Source organism: Trichechus manatus, unplaced genomic scaffold, assembly GCF_000243295.1.
Source record: "Trichechus manatus latirostris isolate Lorelei unplaced genomic scaffold, TriManLat1.0 scaffold00198, whole genome shotgun sequence".
In the NCBI taxonomy this organism is placed as follows: domain Eukaryota; kingdom Metazoa; phylum Chordata; class Mammalia; order Sirenia; family Trichechidae; genus Trichechus; species Trichechus manatus.
Window position 1 is genome coordinate 418,760 of NW_004444134.1, and position 14,611 is coordinate 433,370.

The 14,611-nt window shown below is 46.6% G+C and overlaps 1 protein-coding gene across 4 annotated transcripts in view; it reads left to right on the forward strand.

Moving 5' to 3' along the window:
* The first annotated feature begins 332 nt into the window (after positions 1-332).
* The window catches only part of IRF4 (interferon regulatory factor 4), a 29,297-nt gene continuing 15,018 nt past the window's right edge, over positions 333-14,611 (forward strand). For 2 of the 4 annotated variants that reach the window (XR_002825843.1, XM_023742030.1), the window contains exons 1-8: positions 333-384; positions 1,590-1,843; positions 3,109-3,295; positions 4,201-4,289; positions 4,979-5,120; positions 7,041-7,148; positions 9,891-10,244; positions 13,715-13,827. Coding sequence is in view for 3 of the 4 variants with exons in the window: in XM_023742030.1 (XP_023597798.1) it covers positions 1,628-1,843; positions 3,109-3,295; positions 4,201-4,289; positions 4,979-5,120; positions 7,041-7,148; positions 9,891-10,244; positions 13,715-13,827 (1,209 nt within the window). In the remaining variant the exon portion in view is untranslated. Of the gene's footprint in view, positions 385-1,584; positions 1,844-3,108; positions 3,296-4,200; positions 4,290-4,978; positions 5,121-7,040; positions 7,149-9,890; positions 10,245-13,714; positions 13,828-14,611 lie in introns of those variants that run through there. The other 2 variants (XM_023742031.1, XM_004387907.2) reach the window with 2 other exon arrangements.

Here is a 14,611-nt window from a genome sequence, read left to right on the forward strand (position 1 = left end):
CGCCCTCGTCACTTTGCTGCCGCCGTTGTAGCTGTGATTAGTTGTTTTAAGGGCCTTCCGGGCAGGTCCTGGGCAGAGGTGCGCTCCCCGCCTCGCGCCTTGTCCTTCGCGAGAAAAGGCACCGCCGACTGGCCTTCGCCAGCGCCCTAGGCCCCGTCAGTCTCTGCGACAGCCAGAGTGCCCCCAGCGTTGGGTGGCGGCGCCTCCCCTCGCCTCCCGAGCCCAGCCCCTCGGAGCGCCCCCCGGGGCGGGGCCGTCCCGCCCCGTCCCGCCCCCAGCGTGGCCTTCAAGCACTATAAAGTTCCTCTTTCTCACCTCGGCCTCGCAGTTTCACCACTTGAAGTCGGGACCAGACGCCACCCTCAGCTCCGAGCCGGGAGCGAGGTAAGGCCCAGGCTCCGGGCGGGATGCGAGGTTGGTCCAGCAGCGGCCGGGCGCGGGAACGGGAGCAGAGACGCCCCGGAGCTCCATTCCGCTGAGAGAGCAGGGACCTTGAGGGCCCGGAGCCTTTGAAGACCCCGACTCCCTCCCGGTCTGTAGCAGGTCAGAGGAGCGTCCGGACTCCGCGCGGCACGTGGGGCGCCGCCTGGCCCGGGAGATCCCGCTCCGGGCTAAGGGGGAGATGCAGCTAACGGGACTTTGGAGCTCCGAAGTAACCGAGGCTGGGCGGTCGACTGACCGACACGGCACGGCAGGTGTTCCCGGGGTAGGATCCTCGGGCCCTCGGCTCCGACCCCAGGTTCCTTTTCCCCGCGTCTCCTTCTCAGGGGCCCAAATTGCCGTAGCGCCGGTGCGTGGTCCCCGGGCTTGGCGGAAGGGCGCTCCACGTTCAGGCCGCCGGGAGCCACCTTGCCCTGCTGCCGCCTCCTCCCAAGCTCGAGCTCTGGCGTCGCCTCCTCGGCGTCCTCCCGCCTTAGCGCTCCTCGCCGGCCCGGCTCTCCCTCGGCAACCCCCACGCTGGCCCACCGGATTCCCTCGACCTGGCGAGCGCCAGGGCTCTTCTTGGGCAAAGGGTGCGGAGGAGAAGTCCAGGAAGGAGGAGCGAGGTGCTGCGCCCCGGGACGCCCGGCTGCGGGCAGGCGGGTCCAAGGCAGGCCTCGCGTGCAAAGTTCTCCGCTCGCGGGGACCCCAAGGAACTGGGAGCGGGCGGAGTGGGAGACTGGGAAGGAGGGAACAGTGGCTCGACAATGGCCTGAGAGAGGGCAAAGAGGTGTGGGAAGGAGAAGTGCGTGTGCGGACGGAGTGCCGGTGTCAGAGTGCTGAAGTGGCGGCGTCCTGCCTTTGCGGGCTGCGCCAAGGCGACAGCTCTATATACTGCGGGCGCCCAGGCTCAGGGGCGGCCCCAGAGGGCAAGGGTGCCTGGAGGTCGCGGTGAGGGTGACTTCGCGGAGGGAGAGCGCGTTCGGGGCAGCCGCATTGTGCGCGTCGGAGAAATGAGGCCACCCGCGAAGGGACTTTCCTTTAAGTCGGTGGATGAGGCCCGGTCTGCTGCGCGCCTCGCGGCACGGGGGACGCCCAGACCTCATGGCGGTCGGCCGCCGGCTTTAGAGGGCGCGGTGGCTGAAGTTGGTCGTTTCTCTCCCCTGCAGCCCGAGCGAAAGCGCGGCGGAGCCGGCGGCGGCGGGGCATGAACCTGGAGGGCAGCGGCCGGGGCGGCGAGTTCGGCATGAGTTCCGTGAGCTGTGGCAACGGGAAACTCCGCCAGTGGCTGATCGACCAGATCGACAGCGGCAAGTACCCAGGGCTGGTGTGGGAGAACGAGGAGAAAAGCATCTTCCGCATCCCCTGGAAGCACGCGGGCAAGCAGGACTACAACCGCGAGGAGGACGCCGCGCTCTTCAAGGTCACCAGCGCGCCGGATCCCACGCCGGGGGGCGGAAGGGAAGTGGAGAAAAGACCGGCTGGTCCCCAACTCTGCTCCGCGGCGGTTCTCGGAGGGACGGGGACCACGCCGGACGGACGGGGTGGGTGAGTTCCGCGGATGGAGGTGCCCTGCAGGGAGCCTCAGGTAGAGATGACCAAGGTCATGGGAAAGGGAGAGGAGGCTTCAGCTCTCAGGTAGTTGTACCAGCGGGCCGGGTTCCCAACGGAGCTTGAGGAGCAAGCAGTCCCCAGGGAGTCAGGCCGCTCCAGAAGCTCTGAACTTTGGGGTCTCGGCTCCGGGAGAATGGAGGTCAGGGGACTTGGCCTGAGGGTTGTTGGTGGTTTCTGTCTGGGTTCCTCTGTTTCCACTGGCCCTCTGACTCTTTGTCTTTCCTCCTTTTGGGATCCCTCTCTGCTTGCATTGATCAGTGTGTCTCTCCTTCTGTGAGCACGCGTGGGTGTACTCCAGTCTGTCTGTTTTCTGTCTCTTTCACTATGTGTGTCTTTGTCTCTGTTTCACTGTTTTTCTCTCTGGCTCTCTCTCTTTCTGCCTTTTCTCCTCTAGCTCGGTCTCTCTAATTTTAGCTGTCTTTCGGTCCTTCCATTTCTGTTTCTGCTTCTCTGTGTGTGTGTGTCTGACTTTCTCTTTTTCTGAGAGTCTCTGAAATATTTTCTCTGGGTATCTCTGTCTGTTTGGGCCTCTCTCTGTATCTTCCTCTGGATCGCTTTCTGGGCCCTGCACTCTTTCTGTGTGTCTCTCAGAGCAGTTTGCCTAGTGAACTGTGCTTTAGGGACTAGCCGCCTGTGGGCAGAGCAGGGGAAGGGGACTTCCTCAGGGGATTTGTTCTCAGATACTTCAGAGCCTCTGACCATCTGCAGGACTCTTTGGGCAGCTGCACGCCCTCACATCTCTGTCCGTAGTTCCAGTCATACCCACTTCACATGTTAGGTGGGTTGAACCCATTCCAGGGGTTCTCAGCATCTCACCCCACTTTTTATAAAGCTACTTTTTTCATGCCCAGAGAATGTTCAAACCACCATTGAGTCTTCACTCAACAATGATAGGGTCCAAAGTGAAATGTCATTTACCTAGAAGATACCTGGTGTCTTTCTGTTCCCAATTTTGAGAAACAGTTTAAATCTGAAGCATGTAAGCACCATTATTTACTTTATAAAATAGATTTCCCAGATTCTTTTTTTAAAGACCTGTATTTTAATTTTTTTCTCTTTATTCTTTTCTGCCAGGCTTGGGCACTATTTAAAGGAAAGTTTCGAGAAGGCATTGATAAACCAGACCCTCCTACCTGGAAGACACGTTTGCGATGTGCTTTGAACAAAAGCAATGATTTTGAGGAATTGGTTGAGAGGAGCCAACTGGATATCTCAGATCCGTACAAAGTCTACAGGATTGTTCCTGAGGGAGCCAAAAAAGGTAGGGCTTCCTAAATAAGTTGAATTTTTGTCGCAGAATATATGCAGTGTGACCCTCGTGAAACCTTAATTTCATTCTGGGGGTCACTTCTCTCTCTCTTTTTTTTTTGCCTTCCTGCCTCCGACCTCATGTTCAGGCCCTGCAGGTGTGTTGCCCGTTTTCTCTAGGTCATAGGTTAACATTCTTGTGGTATTCACATAGGATAATTTCTCAGACTCCAGGGTCTCTCCACCCATGTGTGTGTGTGTGTGTGTGTGTGTGTGTGTGCACACTGCACACATGCATGTGTGTGTATGCACATGCACTTTCCACTTGGTCCTCTTAAGGTGTGGGCCAAATTATCAAACAAAAAATGGAAAATTCTTTGGAAGCTTTACTTATCTACCAGTCTTTCGTGATTAGCCATTGTGTAGAAGGTGAATGTACTATTTATAGTAATAAAAATGTCAAATTTTAGAATGTGAAGTAATCACTGAAGGTTTATTAAAATTTTGATTCCTGGACCCCTCTTTCCAAGATCCTGACGCTGTTTACGTCAGGAACAAAGCCCAAGAATCTGCATTCTAAACAAGCCACAAAGATAGCTCTGAGGCCACTCCATGGGCCTCATGGAAAATCCTTGCTGCAGCCATTCATGGATAGAGTCCTGCAGGTCACACAGTGAACCTACACACCATGCTTCTTTCACTCTCTACCTACCCTGCAAAGTCAGACCTCAGAGAAACAGTTTAAGGGCGTGAACAAATATTTGCCCGAGGTGTAACTGCTTAAAGCTGCATTTGTCAACACTGTGTTATGCATTCTAGGAATTAAACTCTCAGGTATTTATTTCTCCAAGATTTGACTTTTAATTATGTCAGTTCTTTTTTTCATACTGTGCCGTTTCCGTCTTCTCAATCGCTCAGGAGCAAAGCAGCTCACCCTGGAGGACCCCCAGATGGCCATGAGCCACCCGTACACCATGGCAGGTCCTTATCCTTCACTGCCGTCTCAGGTATGGCAGAGGGCACAGTGCTTCTGGGGTGGGGGGCAAGCCAGCCAGCAGGCCCCACAGTGGGAACGAACAAACACACACACCAATGACACTTGGTTTTTGCTATGATGTAGTAAAACAGACAAAACCAATCCTTGGTATTGAACGAATATCTCATTCTCTAAATAGTTTCAAGTTTCAAGGACAGCTGGGTGTGCCTGCCTGTTGGTAAACAGTTTTCTACTGGTTATAAAATCTTCTGGGAAACAGACCTTTTGTGGAAGCTGAAAATTTTGGAAGTAGTGTTTTATTCATGTGACACCATGGGACAGCTGATCTCTCCAGAACTGTTCTGATGTGAATTACAGCTGTTTCCTTCACTTTGGTGGGTAAAGGAGGCAGTTTTTCCTGCAGTATTTTTGGTGCCAGATTTAACCATATGACGAAGCTTTACGTAAATCATTATTTTACAACAGTGTTTCAATTGTGCTTTTTGATACTCTGGCTAGTTTTCTGTCTAGTATGATGAGCAACTCACTCTAAAGTCTTCTCAGATGATAAAATGGTTTTTGACTGCCAGCTTAAATAAGAGACCCTCTGTGGAGTTTGAAAGGAGATAGAAGAATCTCGCCTTTCCCAGTGCCAACAAATTGTTATTTGCTGAGGAGGTTGCTCTTCACCTTAGCTCCTGCCTCATGTTTCATTAACAGGTTCATAACTACATGATGCCGCCCCATGACCGAAGCTGGAGGGAGTATGTCCCCGATCAGCCACACCCAGAAATCCCCTACCAATGTCCTGTGACGTTCGGGCCCCGCAGCCATCACTGGCAAGGCCCTACTTGTGAAAATGGTAAGGAACTTGCCGGGGCTAGTTTCTGGAGTCCTCAGCTGCCGCTGGCACTGCAGAGTGAACCTGGCCACGAGGCTGTGGTCTCTCCTGATCTGTTTTTCCAGCCATACCATGGTTTGTTTCTCTTCTCGGAGACAGATGGGAAAGGATCACATGGCAGCAAAGGGGTGGTAAGGTCCTTAGAGGAAGGAAACCAGTGTTCACTGAGCACCTACGATGTGCTGGGATCAATGCTGGGTACTTTCCTGTGTGTGATCTTATGTAAATATCACAGAGATGGTCCCAGGGAGCTAAAAGTTACCCCATTTTTAAAAGAGGAGAAGACCAAAGCTTGCAGAATTTAAATAATTTGCCCAAAATTACCCATTGAAGATGCTGGGGCCAGGCCTAAATTTCAGCTATCCTAACCCCAAAGCCAAACCTTCCATTTTAGACAGGAGACATCAAGCTAGTTGTTTATATTTTTTAAATTATCTGATTAATAGGTTGCCATTTCTTATCCAACCTAAATAATCTTAAATTCAATTTTTAATCTTGAGTAAAAAGTGGTGGATTTTGGGTCATTATCCTCCTGGATTGTCCCTTGATGCCGACTGAGGGCCACATTCTCTCACTAGTTTGTTTCCATTTTCTCATCTATAAAAGGGCATAACACAGCTAGTACGGTTCTCTTGAACAAAGATGGCCTGCCCATTGTAGTTGTTCTTGGTATCAGAGGTGATAAGAAGGCAATGAATAAATACCAGAAGAAAACATAGGAAGTCTCTATAGGGTGCCTAGTGCTAATGTTGGGTCCCAAAGAGACTTGCTCCTTCTGGATTAGGTGTGATCTCATGCTTGTAAGGACTTCCCCAGACATCAAGTGAGATCTCTCAGCAGAAGCACTAGTTATCTAAGTGTAAAGAAATTTCACAAGGAGTGTTTAATACAGCGAACCACAAGCTTTTAGGACTTTTGAGTTAGGTATTTAAGTAGAAATCTTGAATATATCAGCACGTTGCCCCTTTTATATGTTCTAGGAATATTTTCTCCTTAACAATTTGATCAGCTCCCCTTTTTCTGAATGAAGAATGTTTAGTTCATTCTTGGCTTATGGTATTATTTAATTTTTTATTGAGTGGTATATTTACACAAAACTCAGAATTCAGTTTTATTAGCTTTTCAAGAGTGATTTGCAACAAAGGTTAATTTTCTGTATCTTAGTAAAGGAATTAGCTAACATTAAACTCATTCCTGAAATTCAGACTTGTATCGCACACCTGGCTCTAACTGAGCTATAATAGCCTTTGTAAAGAGGCAAAGTTTAGAATTGTCCAGACAGATGAAATGGGTAGAAATATTTTGAAGCATGGCTAACGCTAAATGAAATGCCAGCAAAATTAGGTTTTATTGCATATTCCTTCTCTATTAATGTTTAATGCAACAAACATTTATTGAAGGTTTACTATACAGCAGTTACTGTGGTAGCAAGAGATATGGTCCAGCTTCCTCCTAAGCCCGCAGACAGCAAGCAAAGTAAATGTGGACTAAATAATGTACGTTTTTTAATCCAGCTTAATAGTTTGCAGCTCCACTGCATGGACAGGGGCAAGTCTTGTCATCCCTCTGAGCCTGGATTTCCTTGTTTACCAATGAAGGAAGTAGAGCTCTAGTTTCCTTCCAAAGCAAGTATTCTGTGAAACAGCTCACTCCGCCTTCAGTCCTAGTTTCTCCAGACAGGAATGGAGCCTGCCCTTGCTTAACAAACATGTGCTGTGCAGTTGATGGTCCTCGGAGTGTGGTGGGCCCATGGGATAGGTGGATGGGGCACATGCAGGTGTCTGTCCACATTAGGTGTGCACATCAGTGCAGTGTGAGGCAGCCTCCCCGTGTTTTAGGCTTTCTGTTAAGACATCGTTTGATTTTTATTTGCAAATACAGGTTGCCAGGTAACAGGAACCTTTTATGCTTGTGCCCCACCTGAGTCCCAGGCCCCTGGAATCCCCATAGAGCCAAGCATAAGGTCTGCCGAAGCCTTGGCGCTCTCAGGTGAGTGCCGCGTCCCGGGACCACACACCCACAGGAGGCTGCCTGTGCCCTTTGCCCCACAGGCATATTTAGGCAGGCCTGGCAGGATGTCCTTGGGCACAGTGACACTGGGCAATAGGCATCCTTGGCCCTGCAGGGGTCTTCAGGGGTATCTGGGCACAGTGACACTAGGCATTGGGTGCTTGCTTTCCTATCTGTCGGCCTGGAGGAGGTGTGTCCATGTCCTGACGCCCCACAGCGGTGAATAAGGAGCACTGTCACAACACGAACCAGTCAGAAGCCAGTCTGTGATTCTGATGCAATTCCAAACACTAGTTTGAGTTGACTCTCTTTAAATCTCTGTTGGCATTGATGTGAGTTCCCAGGAACATGCAAACACTGCAGTTTCATTTATCAAAGTTCAGTATTTAGGGACAACCTACTGCGTGCCCAGAAGGACCCCTCTTAAGCCAACACTCGCACAATGTAGTTTAATTTCTTAGTAAAGCACAGATCCTCTTGTTTTAAAAGTTGATCATCCTTCTAGGTTTATCCACAAGCAAGGCTTCCTCCTCTGCTTCCTGGAGGTATTAGTTCTGTCTCTTTCTCTTATGCCAAACAGTAACAGGCTTGTGGTCTTCCCCTGAACTTTGATAGGTCTTGCAAACAAATATGGATTCAATCTGATTTTGAAAGTTCCATTTCTACAAGAATTCCTGCACCACGGAGATCTGAACCTATTTTAATGAAGTTATTTTTCAGATTGCCTTCCAAGCAGGTGCCTTAAGGCGTATTAAGCATATTTGATGTATTAAGTATATTAGACAATGTTTTCGGTTATTTTAAAATGGGATTTGTGCTGTGTATTAAAAATGAGTAGTTTAAGCTTGGAATTCTCAAAAAACGTAAAATAAAACTAAATGTTTCAGGGAGACGAGAGTTGTCAGCCCTTTGCTTGCTCACAGAAGGGCCAGAGTTGTACTCTTCAGTTCTTTCCAATTCCAAAGTCCTAACTGAGGCACACTGCCTTTTTCTGCCATTCATGAATGACTGAAAATGTCATTGGGGAGGACGCATTTCAGAGCAGTAGGCTTGTATTTGTTTCTAGAAACTTTTCAAACCCTTTTCTTGAGCACCTAGGACTTGCGTGGGTGCCCAAAGAGTAGGAAATAAATAGCTATTTATATCATTGTGGCCTCGTGATTTCTGGTGACATTAAATGAAATGAAACCTACCCTGAGAGTCACCTCGAATGGCCAACACCCACTCCTCATCCGTGAAAGCCACCTGAGCCCTTGGGAGCATGTTCACAGCAGCTGAGCCAAGTGGAGAATTGAGACAATGAGACTGCCATTGAGGAATAAGAGGATTTTGTGGGTCTTTTTTTTTTTTTTTTTTTTTTTGGTATTTGTAATGCAGATTAACTGTCTGCCTTGAGCACACTTATTAGAGACTGGCAATTCCTATTCACTTTCAAATCCCGTACAGTTATGGATAGGTAGTGATAGATGCCCATGATGCCTATTTGCAGTTCAGTTGAGAAGCGCTTTGCAAACCTAACTTTGCCTTTTCAGGGTGGATGATATTTTAAAGAATTTTTTTAAATAAGTAAAATTTTTATAACTGAATTAATCTCATTTAAAATTTTAGAAATCACCAGTTTCAGAGTTAGTTTCAAACTTAAACGAAAAGCTTAGTGGGATTTCAACAGACTTTACATAAACTGTTGGCTCTTAGAATATTTTTCACATCGATTACTTTCTTCTCACAATAATTAGTTTTATTATAAAGTAGTATATATGCAGATTACAAAATTTATTTAAAAATCTGAAAAACAAAAATGAAAAAATAAAAAACCACATTCTCATGACCAGAGATCACAACTGTTAAGTCCTTAGTATATATCCTTCCTGAATTTCACTGTGTACACCTACATATGTCTTTTTTTTTTTTTTCCTAAATGATAATCATATTGATACTTTAGGGTAATTTCAGGTGCATGGACATACTTGTTTTTTCTAAAACACCATTATATTATTTTTGGTAGCAGAAACCAAACTTAGAGTTTATTTCCTCCAAAATTAAAATTGATTGCCATGCTTAAAGATGAATTCTTCTTCAGTGCTACATGTCTTAGCACTGAAAAAGAATTTTAGACATTAACGTTGTCATCAGTATCATAAAAAAGTTTAATAAGTTCTTAAATGACCAAGTGAGCTCTTCAGTGCTCCTGTCTAATACAAATTAAACATATTTTGCAGAAACTTAATGAAAGATATGCCCCCCAAAAAGAATCCGTGGCCATATAAATTAGGAAAATACTGTGTTAGACAAAGTTAAATAGATTTATTTATTGTTGGACTTCTCTAAATGTTTAATATGCAAACATTGTGAATCTCCAAGAGAGATATGCAGGCATGCAGCATTTCCCAAGCTTATTTGGCCATACCAAAAACCAAACCTGTTGCCACCGAGTCGATTCGGACTCATAACAACCCTATAGGACAGAACAGAACCGTCCCATAGGGTTTCCAAGGAGCAGCTGGTGAATTTGAACTGCTGACCTTTTGGTTCGTAGCCAAGCTCTTAACCACTGTGCCACCAGGGCTCCTGTTTGGCCGTGGAGCTTTTCATTTCTTCACAGAGCATTGTGGGACACTAGTGTTCTACAAAGTCCACTTTGGTAACATTGGTCGGCATTGTAATGGGGATCAAATACTTCTGTTTCTCTTAGTACTAACTTGGAAAGCTCTCTGTTTATAGATTGCCGGCTCCACATTTGCTTGTACTACCGGGAAATCCTGGTGAAAGAGTTGACCACCTCAAGCCCTGAAGGCTGCAGGATCTCCCATGGGCACACCTACGATGCCAGCAACCTGGACCAAGTTCTTTTCCCCTATCCAGAGGACAGTGGCCAGAGGAAAAACATAGAGAAACTGCTGAGCCACCTGGAAAGGGGCGTGGTCCTCTGGATGGCCCCTGATGGGCTGTATGCCAAAAGACTTTGCCAGAGCAGGATCTACTGGGATGGGCCCCTGGCCCTGTGCAGCGATCGGCCCAACAAGCTGGAGAGAGATCAGACCTGCAAGCTTTTTGATACACAGCAGTTCTTATCAGGTAGTGCACGTAATTGCCCTTCAGAATTGAGTACCCCAACACGTGTCAGTCTTAGAGAGAAAATTGTTGCCATTGTTAGCTGCTGTCAGGTCTTCTCTGACTCATGGCAACTTTATGTATAACAGAAAGAAACACTGACCAGCCCTTGTGCTATCTTCATGATCATTGGTATATTTGAGTCTGCTGTTGTGGCTGTTTTGTCAATCCGTATCATTGAGGCTTTCCCACCTTTTCACTGATTCTCTACCAAACACAATGTCCTTTTCTAGAGATTGGTATTTCCTGATGATGTGTCCAAGGTAAGCAAGACAAAGTCTTGCTGTCCTTCCGAGGAGTATTCCGGTTGTATTTCTTTTAACACTGATTTGTTCATGCTTCTGGCAGTCCACCATAGAGTCCATTTTCTCCGCCAACACCATAATTCAAATGCATCAATTCTTCTGTCTTCCTTTTTCATTGTCCAGCTCTTGCGTGCATATGGGGTGATTGAAAAGACGATGGTTTTGGTCAGAGAGGAAATGGAGGTGGTTAAGGCATGCCTGCCACCAGGCAGATATCTTCTTTCTGTTAACTTCTGAGCTCTGTGACCCCAGAACAAGTTTCCTTTCTGGTTCATCTCTCAGCCACTGCCTTCTCCTGCCAGCTCCCTCCGTTAGCAGAGGTGGGAGTAGACATCCAGATGAGATCTTTCAGATGAACTGCTTTCCAGAATGACTTTGTAAAATTTTGTTTTTCAGCAAATAGTAACCGATTAATAAGGTTCCATCCTATCAGCAGTATGATCTCAGAAAGCATATCTGCTGATGTTTAAGATATTTTAAGGCTTCTTAAAAAATAGTAAAGGTTAGAAGTATATTATTAACATGCTTAGTTATGAGATGTGTCATCCTTATGCAAACACCTTACAGCATATGGAACCAAGGATAGAGTGTATTGAACTGATTTTGCAAAGGGGAAATTATAAGAGTGCTTTGAGGCATCTGTATGATGTAAGTGTTTCTAATCATATTTTCCAGAACCAGTAAGTTTTGTTTTCCTAGTTTTGATTTCATGACAATTAAATTAGTCCTGGGCTGGCTTTTGCGAAGACACTGAGTGTGTCATTTTTGAAGCTTAATCCAGAATATTGATATAGTTGTCTAGATATTGCAGGCATCTTTGGCATAGTGGTTAAGAGCTCTGCTGCTAACCAAAAGGTCAGCAGTTCAACTCCACCGGTCACTCCTTGGAAACCCTGTGGGGCAGTTCTACTCTGTCCTATAGGGTTGCTATGAGTTGGAATCAACTCGATGGCACCAAATAACAAAAAAAGCAGATACTGGAGCCATCTTTAAAGGTGAAAAGGCAGTTCCATCAGCCAACTACCAGGTTCTTCCTCTGCCTTGTTCTTCATCTTTTCTCCTATGAGTCCCTCCTTTAGAAACTCCCGAGGCCTTTGGTTTCTCAGGTGCCTCCTCCTTCACTGAAAGTGCTTCTGAATTAAATTTGTTTAAAATAAAAATATGAAGCATCTCTGTGCTCTGGCACCATTGACATTTGCTCAGCCTTTTAGGCTTAAGGTTCCCACACTTGCTACAGCTCATCCAAATCCTCTTTTGGTGCCCCCAACACAATTCCTGAGGTGACTGGCCTTCCCTCCCATCCAGGCGTGATGGAGGAGAGGGAGCGAGTCTGGTTCCTTAAAGCAATTGTATGGTGAGGAGGGCTGGGCCCCGAGAGCCCCTCACTCTGCCACGGAGCATCACAGGCATCTGCCAGGAGTGTCTTATCGTCTTGGTGGGTGTGGGGCTCATGGCAGGGAGGGGCTTGAGAAAGCCTGAGAGGCAGTGGGTACCCTGTGTGTGCTTCCAATTAGCCTGTGGAACCTGGAAGGTGTCATGCTGCATGGAAGGTGGCAGCACACAGAATGGTTTTCCCAGACAGTGGGCCTCTGTGTCTTGGGACTCAGGGCTTTTGTGGAGGCATCCCAGGAAAGTGACTCTTGCTTCTCTTAGTTTCTGTCACTCTTCACATTTTAGGAAGGTCTAATCCTCTCATTCTAACTGTAGCTATCAGGTACATTTTGAGTGACAGCCACATGGCTCAAGAGAGATGGTGCAAGCAAGAGAGGGCAGAGGAAGAGTGCCAGCTTGTGAGTATCCTTGGTTGCCAAGTCACTTGCCTAGACTTTAGTATTCATCTTTGAGCAAGAAGTGCATTTTTTTCCTCCCTCTGCAACCATTACCTCGAAGTGTTCAGTGAGGTTCCAGGAGCACCCTGTGAACTTGAAAATGGCAGCTGTGTAGATTAGCCTCTGAGTAATTAAGAATTCCCACAGAACATTCCTGCTCTCCACTCTGGCCAGCTTGTGTGGGCATGGCCTCAGACCATGGTAGTGTGTGTGCATTTTATGTATTCTGACCAAGTACATTGTTTGATTTGAACTCTGGAAGAAATAAGCAGGAAGTCAAACACTCAAGTGAGTTAGCTAGAAACTTTTCTTCAGTTGGAGAAGACAGTGGAAATCTTTGATATCTTCCCATTCAGGATTTGCAGACTACTAGTGCTAGCCCCAGAAGGCTTGGCCTGAGAGTGTGTATCGGATAAAGATGCATTGCACTGCTGTTTTACAGAAGCTTTAGCAGCTACTGTGTAAACTGTTTCTTTTGGGGACATGACATAAACAGCAGGAACAGCAGAGGCATAAGAGTCATCTTGAATGTGGGTGAGAGGACAGTGGGTCAGCATCACAGCTGAGCACTTGTCTCCATAACAGTGTTCTGGTCTCTGTTGTATGTCCCTAGGATGAGGGCGCTGGCTGTGGGTTGGACATATCCACAAAAGTAGTGGCCAGCAGTGCTGCCTCACTGTCCTTATCTCAAACCATCCTTCTGTCCCAGAGGATGGGTGAAAAATCCATTCAGAATTAAACAGTTAGGGCCTGGTGCCCTGTGGGACACAGCTGGCAGTACCTGTGCTCACTTACCAGGTTAACATACAGCATTCTGTGTGGTGCCCTGAGTCTCGTAGGTGTCTGCTGTAGCACAGACACCCTGGAATCTGGATTGTGTGGGCTCGGTGGTTCTGGATGAGGTTTTAAAATAATCCTGGGACATGCATGTCAGAAAATTCTGATTTTTTTAAATGAAATTTTTTTCTTTGTATAAACTATGTTTTTGCTTCAACATGGCTACATTGATTTTTCTTTTTCTCCCTCCTTCACTCCATTCTTCTATCTTTGTCATCCTCATGGGTCTAATGCTGCAAAGCAGTGTTTTTAATCTTTGGTCACGTTGCCCTTTAAGAGTCAAATGAAACATATGAACCTGTATGTGCAATTTTACACTTCACTTTAAGGGAAATAAAAAGGGCATACGATATTACTCTTTTAGTCTTCAGAATCCACATTAAGATCTTGTTTTCTGATATTAACTGATGTGTTCAATGATGAGGGGTTTCTAAGTGTGACTTTTTCTTGTGGGTTTCCTCAGAGCTGCAAGCATTTGCTCATCATGGCCGCTCCCTCCCAAGGTTCCAGGTGACTCTGTGCTTTGGTGAGGAGTTCCCAGACCCTCAGAGGCAGAGGAAGCTCATCACTGCTCAGGTGAGTGTCCTTTCATTCAGGTTACTTCTTAACCAAGGGCAGAGTCCCATTGAGAGAAGTTCTGAGTGAAAAGTAAATGTCAAGTGACCTGGGAAATCAGCTTAACCCTTAAAATAGTGCAGGAGAAAGCGTGATTGGGCCACAGTGCAGGGAACTCAGCGCAGAGCACCCTCCTTCCCTACCCTGAGACACCAGCTAATTGCAGAACCTGGGAGGGACTAAGAACCATGCACCTGCATTGTCCCATCCTTTTATCCTTTTTTATGGAAATTGTCTATTCCCATTTTATAAGGATTTAAAAGGATTGATGCTAAAAGTTGCCCTTTAAAATTCTCCATGTTGAATATTTCTTTTAAAATGCAGCCTAGCGGCCCTTTATTTGATGAAGAAATGTTTCCCATCTGGGAAGTTGTCTATTCACTTGTGTATTTTGTATGTCCTCTCCATTTCCCAACTCATCTTTTTTTTCTGAATTTTTGGAAGGTATTTAATTATTAGAAACCAACAATTGCTTATTTGGAGGAGGCTAAATCTTTCAAGGAATTCAAGTTTATTAAAGCACCATAATGTTCTCTAAAATTGTTTAAGATGGGTTCAACTATGGCAAATAAACATTTTTTTTTTTAAAAATGTTATCTCCAAGGTTCACCGTTCAGCCTGGGAGTGGACAGCCCCGTAAAACCAAATGGGACTAATGAGGTACAGTAGTCCAGTGACAAGGGCCAGAAGGCAGAAGGGGACAAGGAAGCTGGTGATAGGGAACCCAAGGTTGAGTAAGGATATT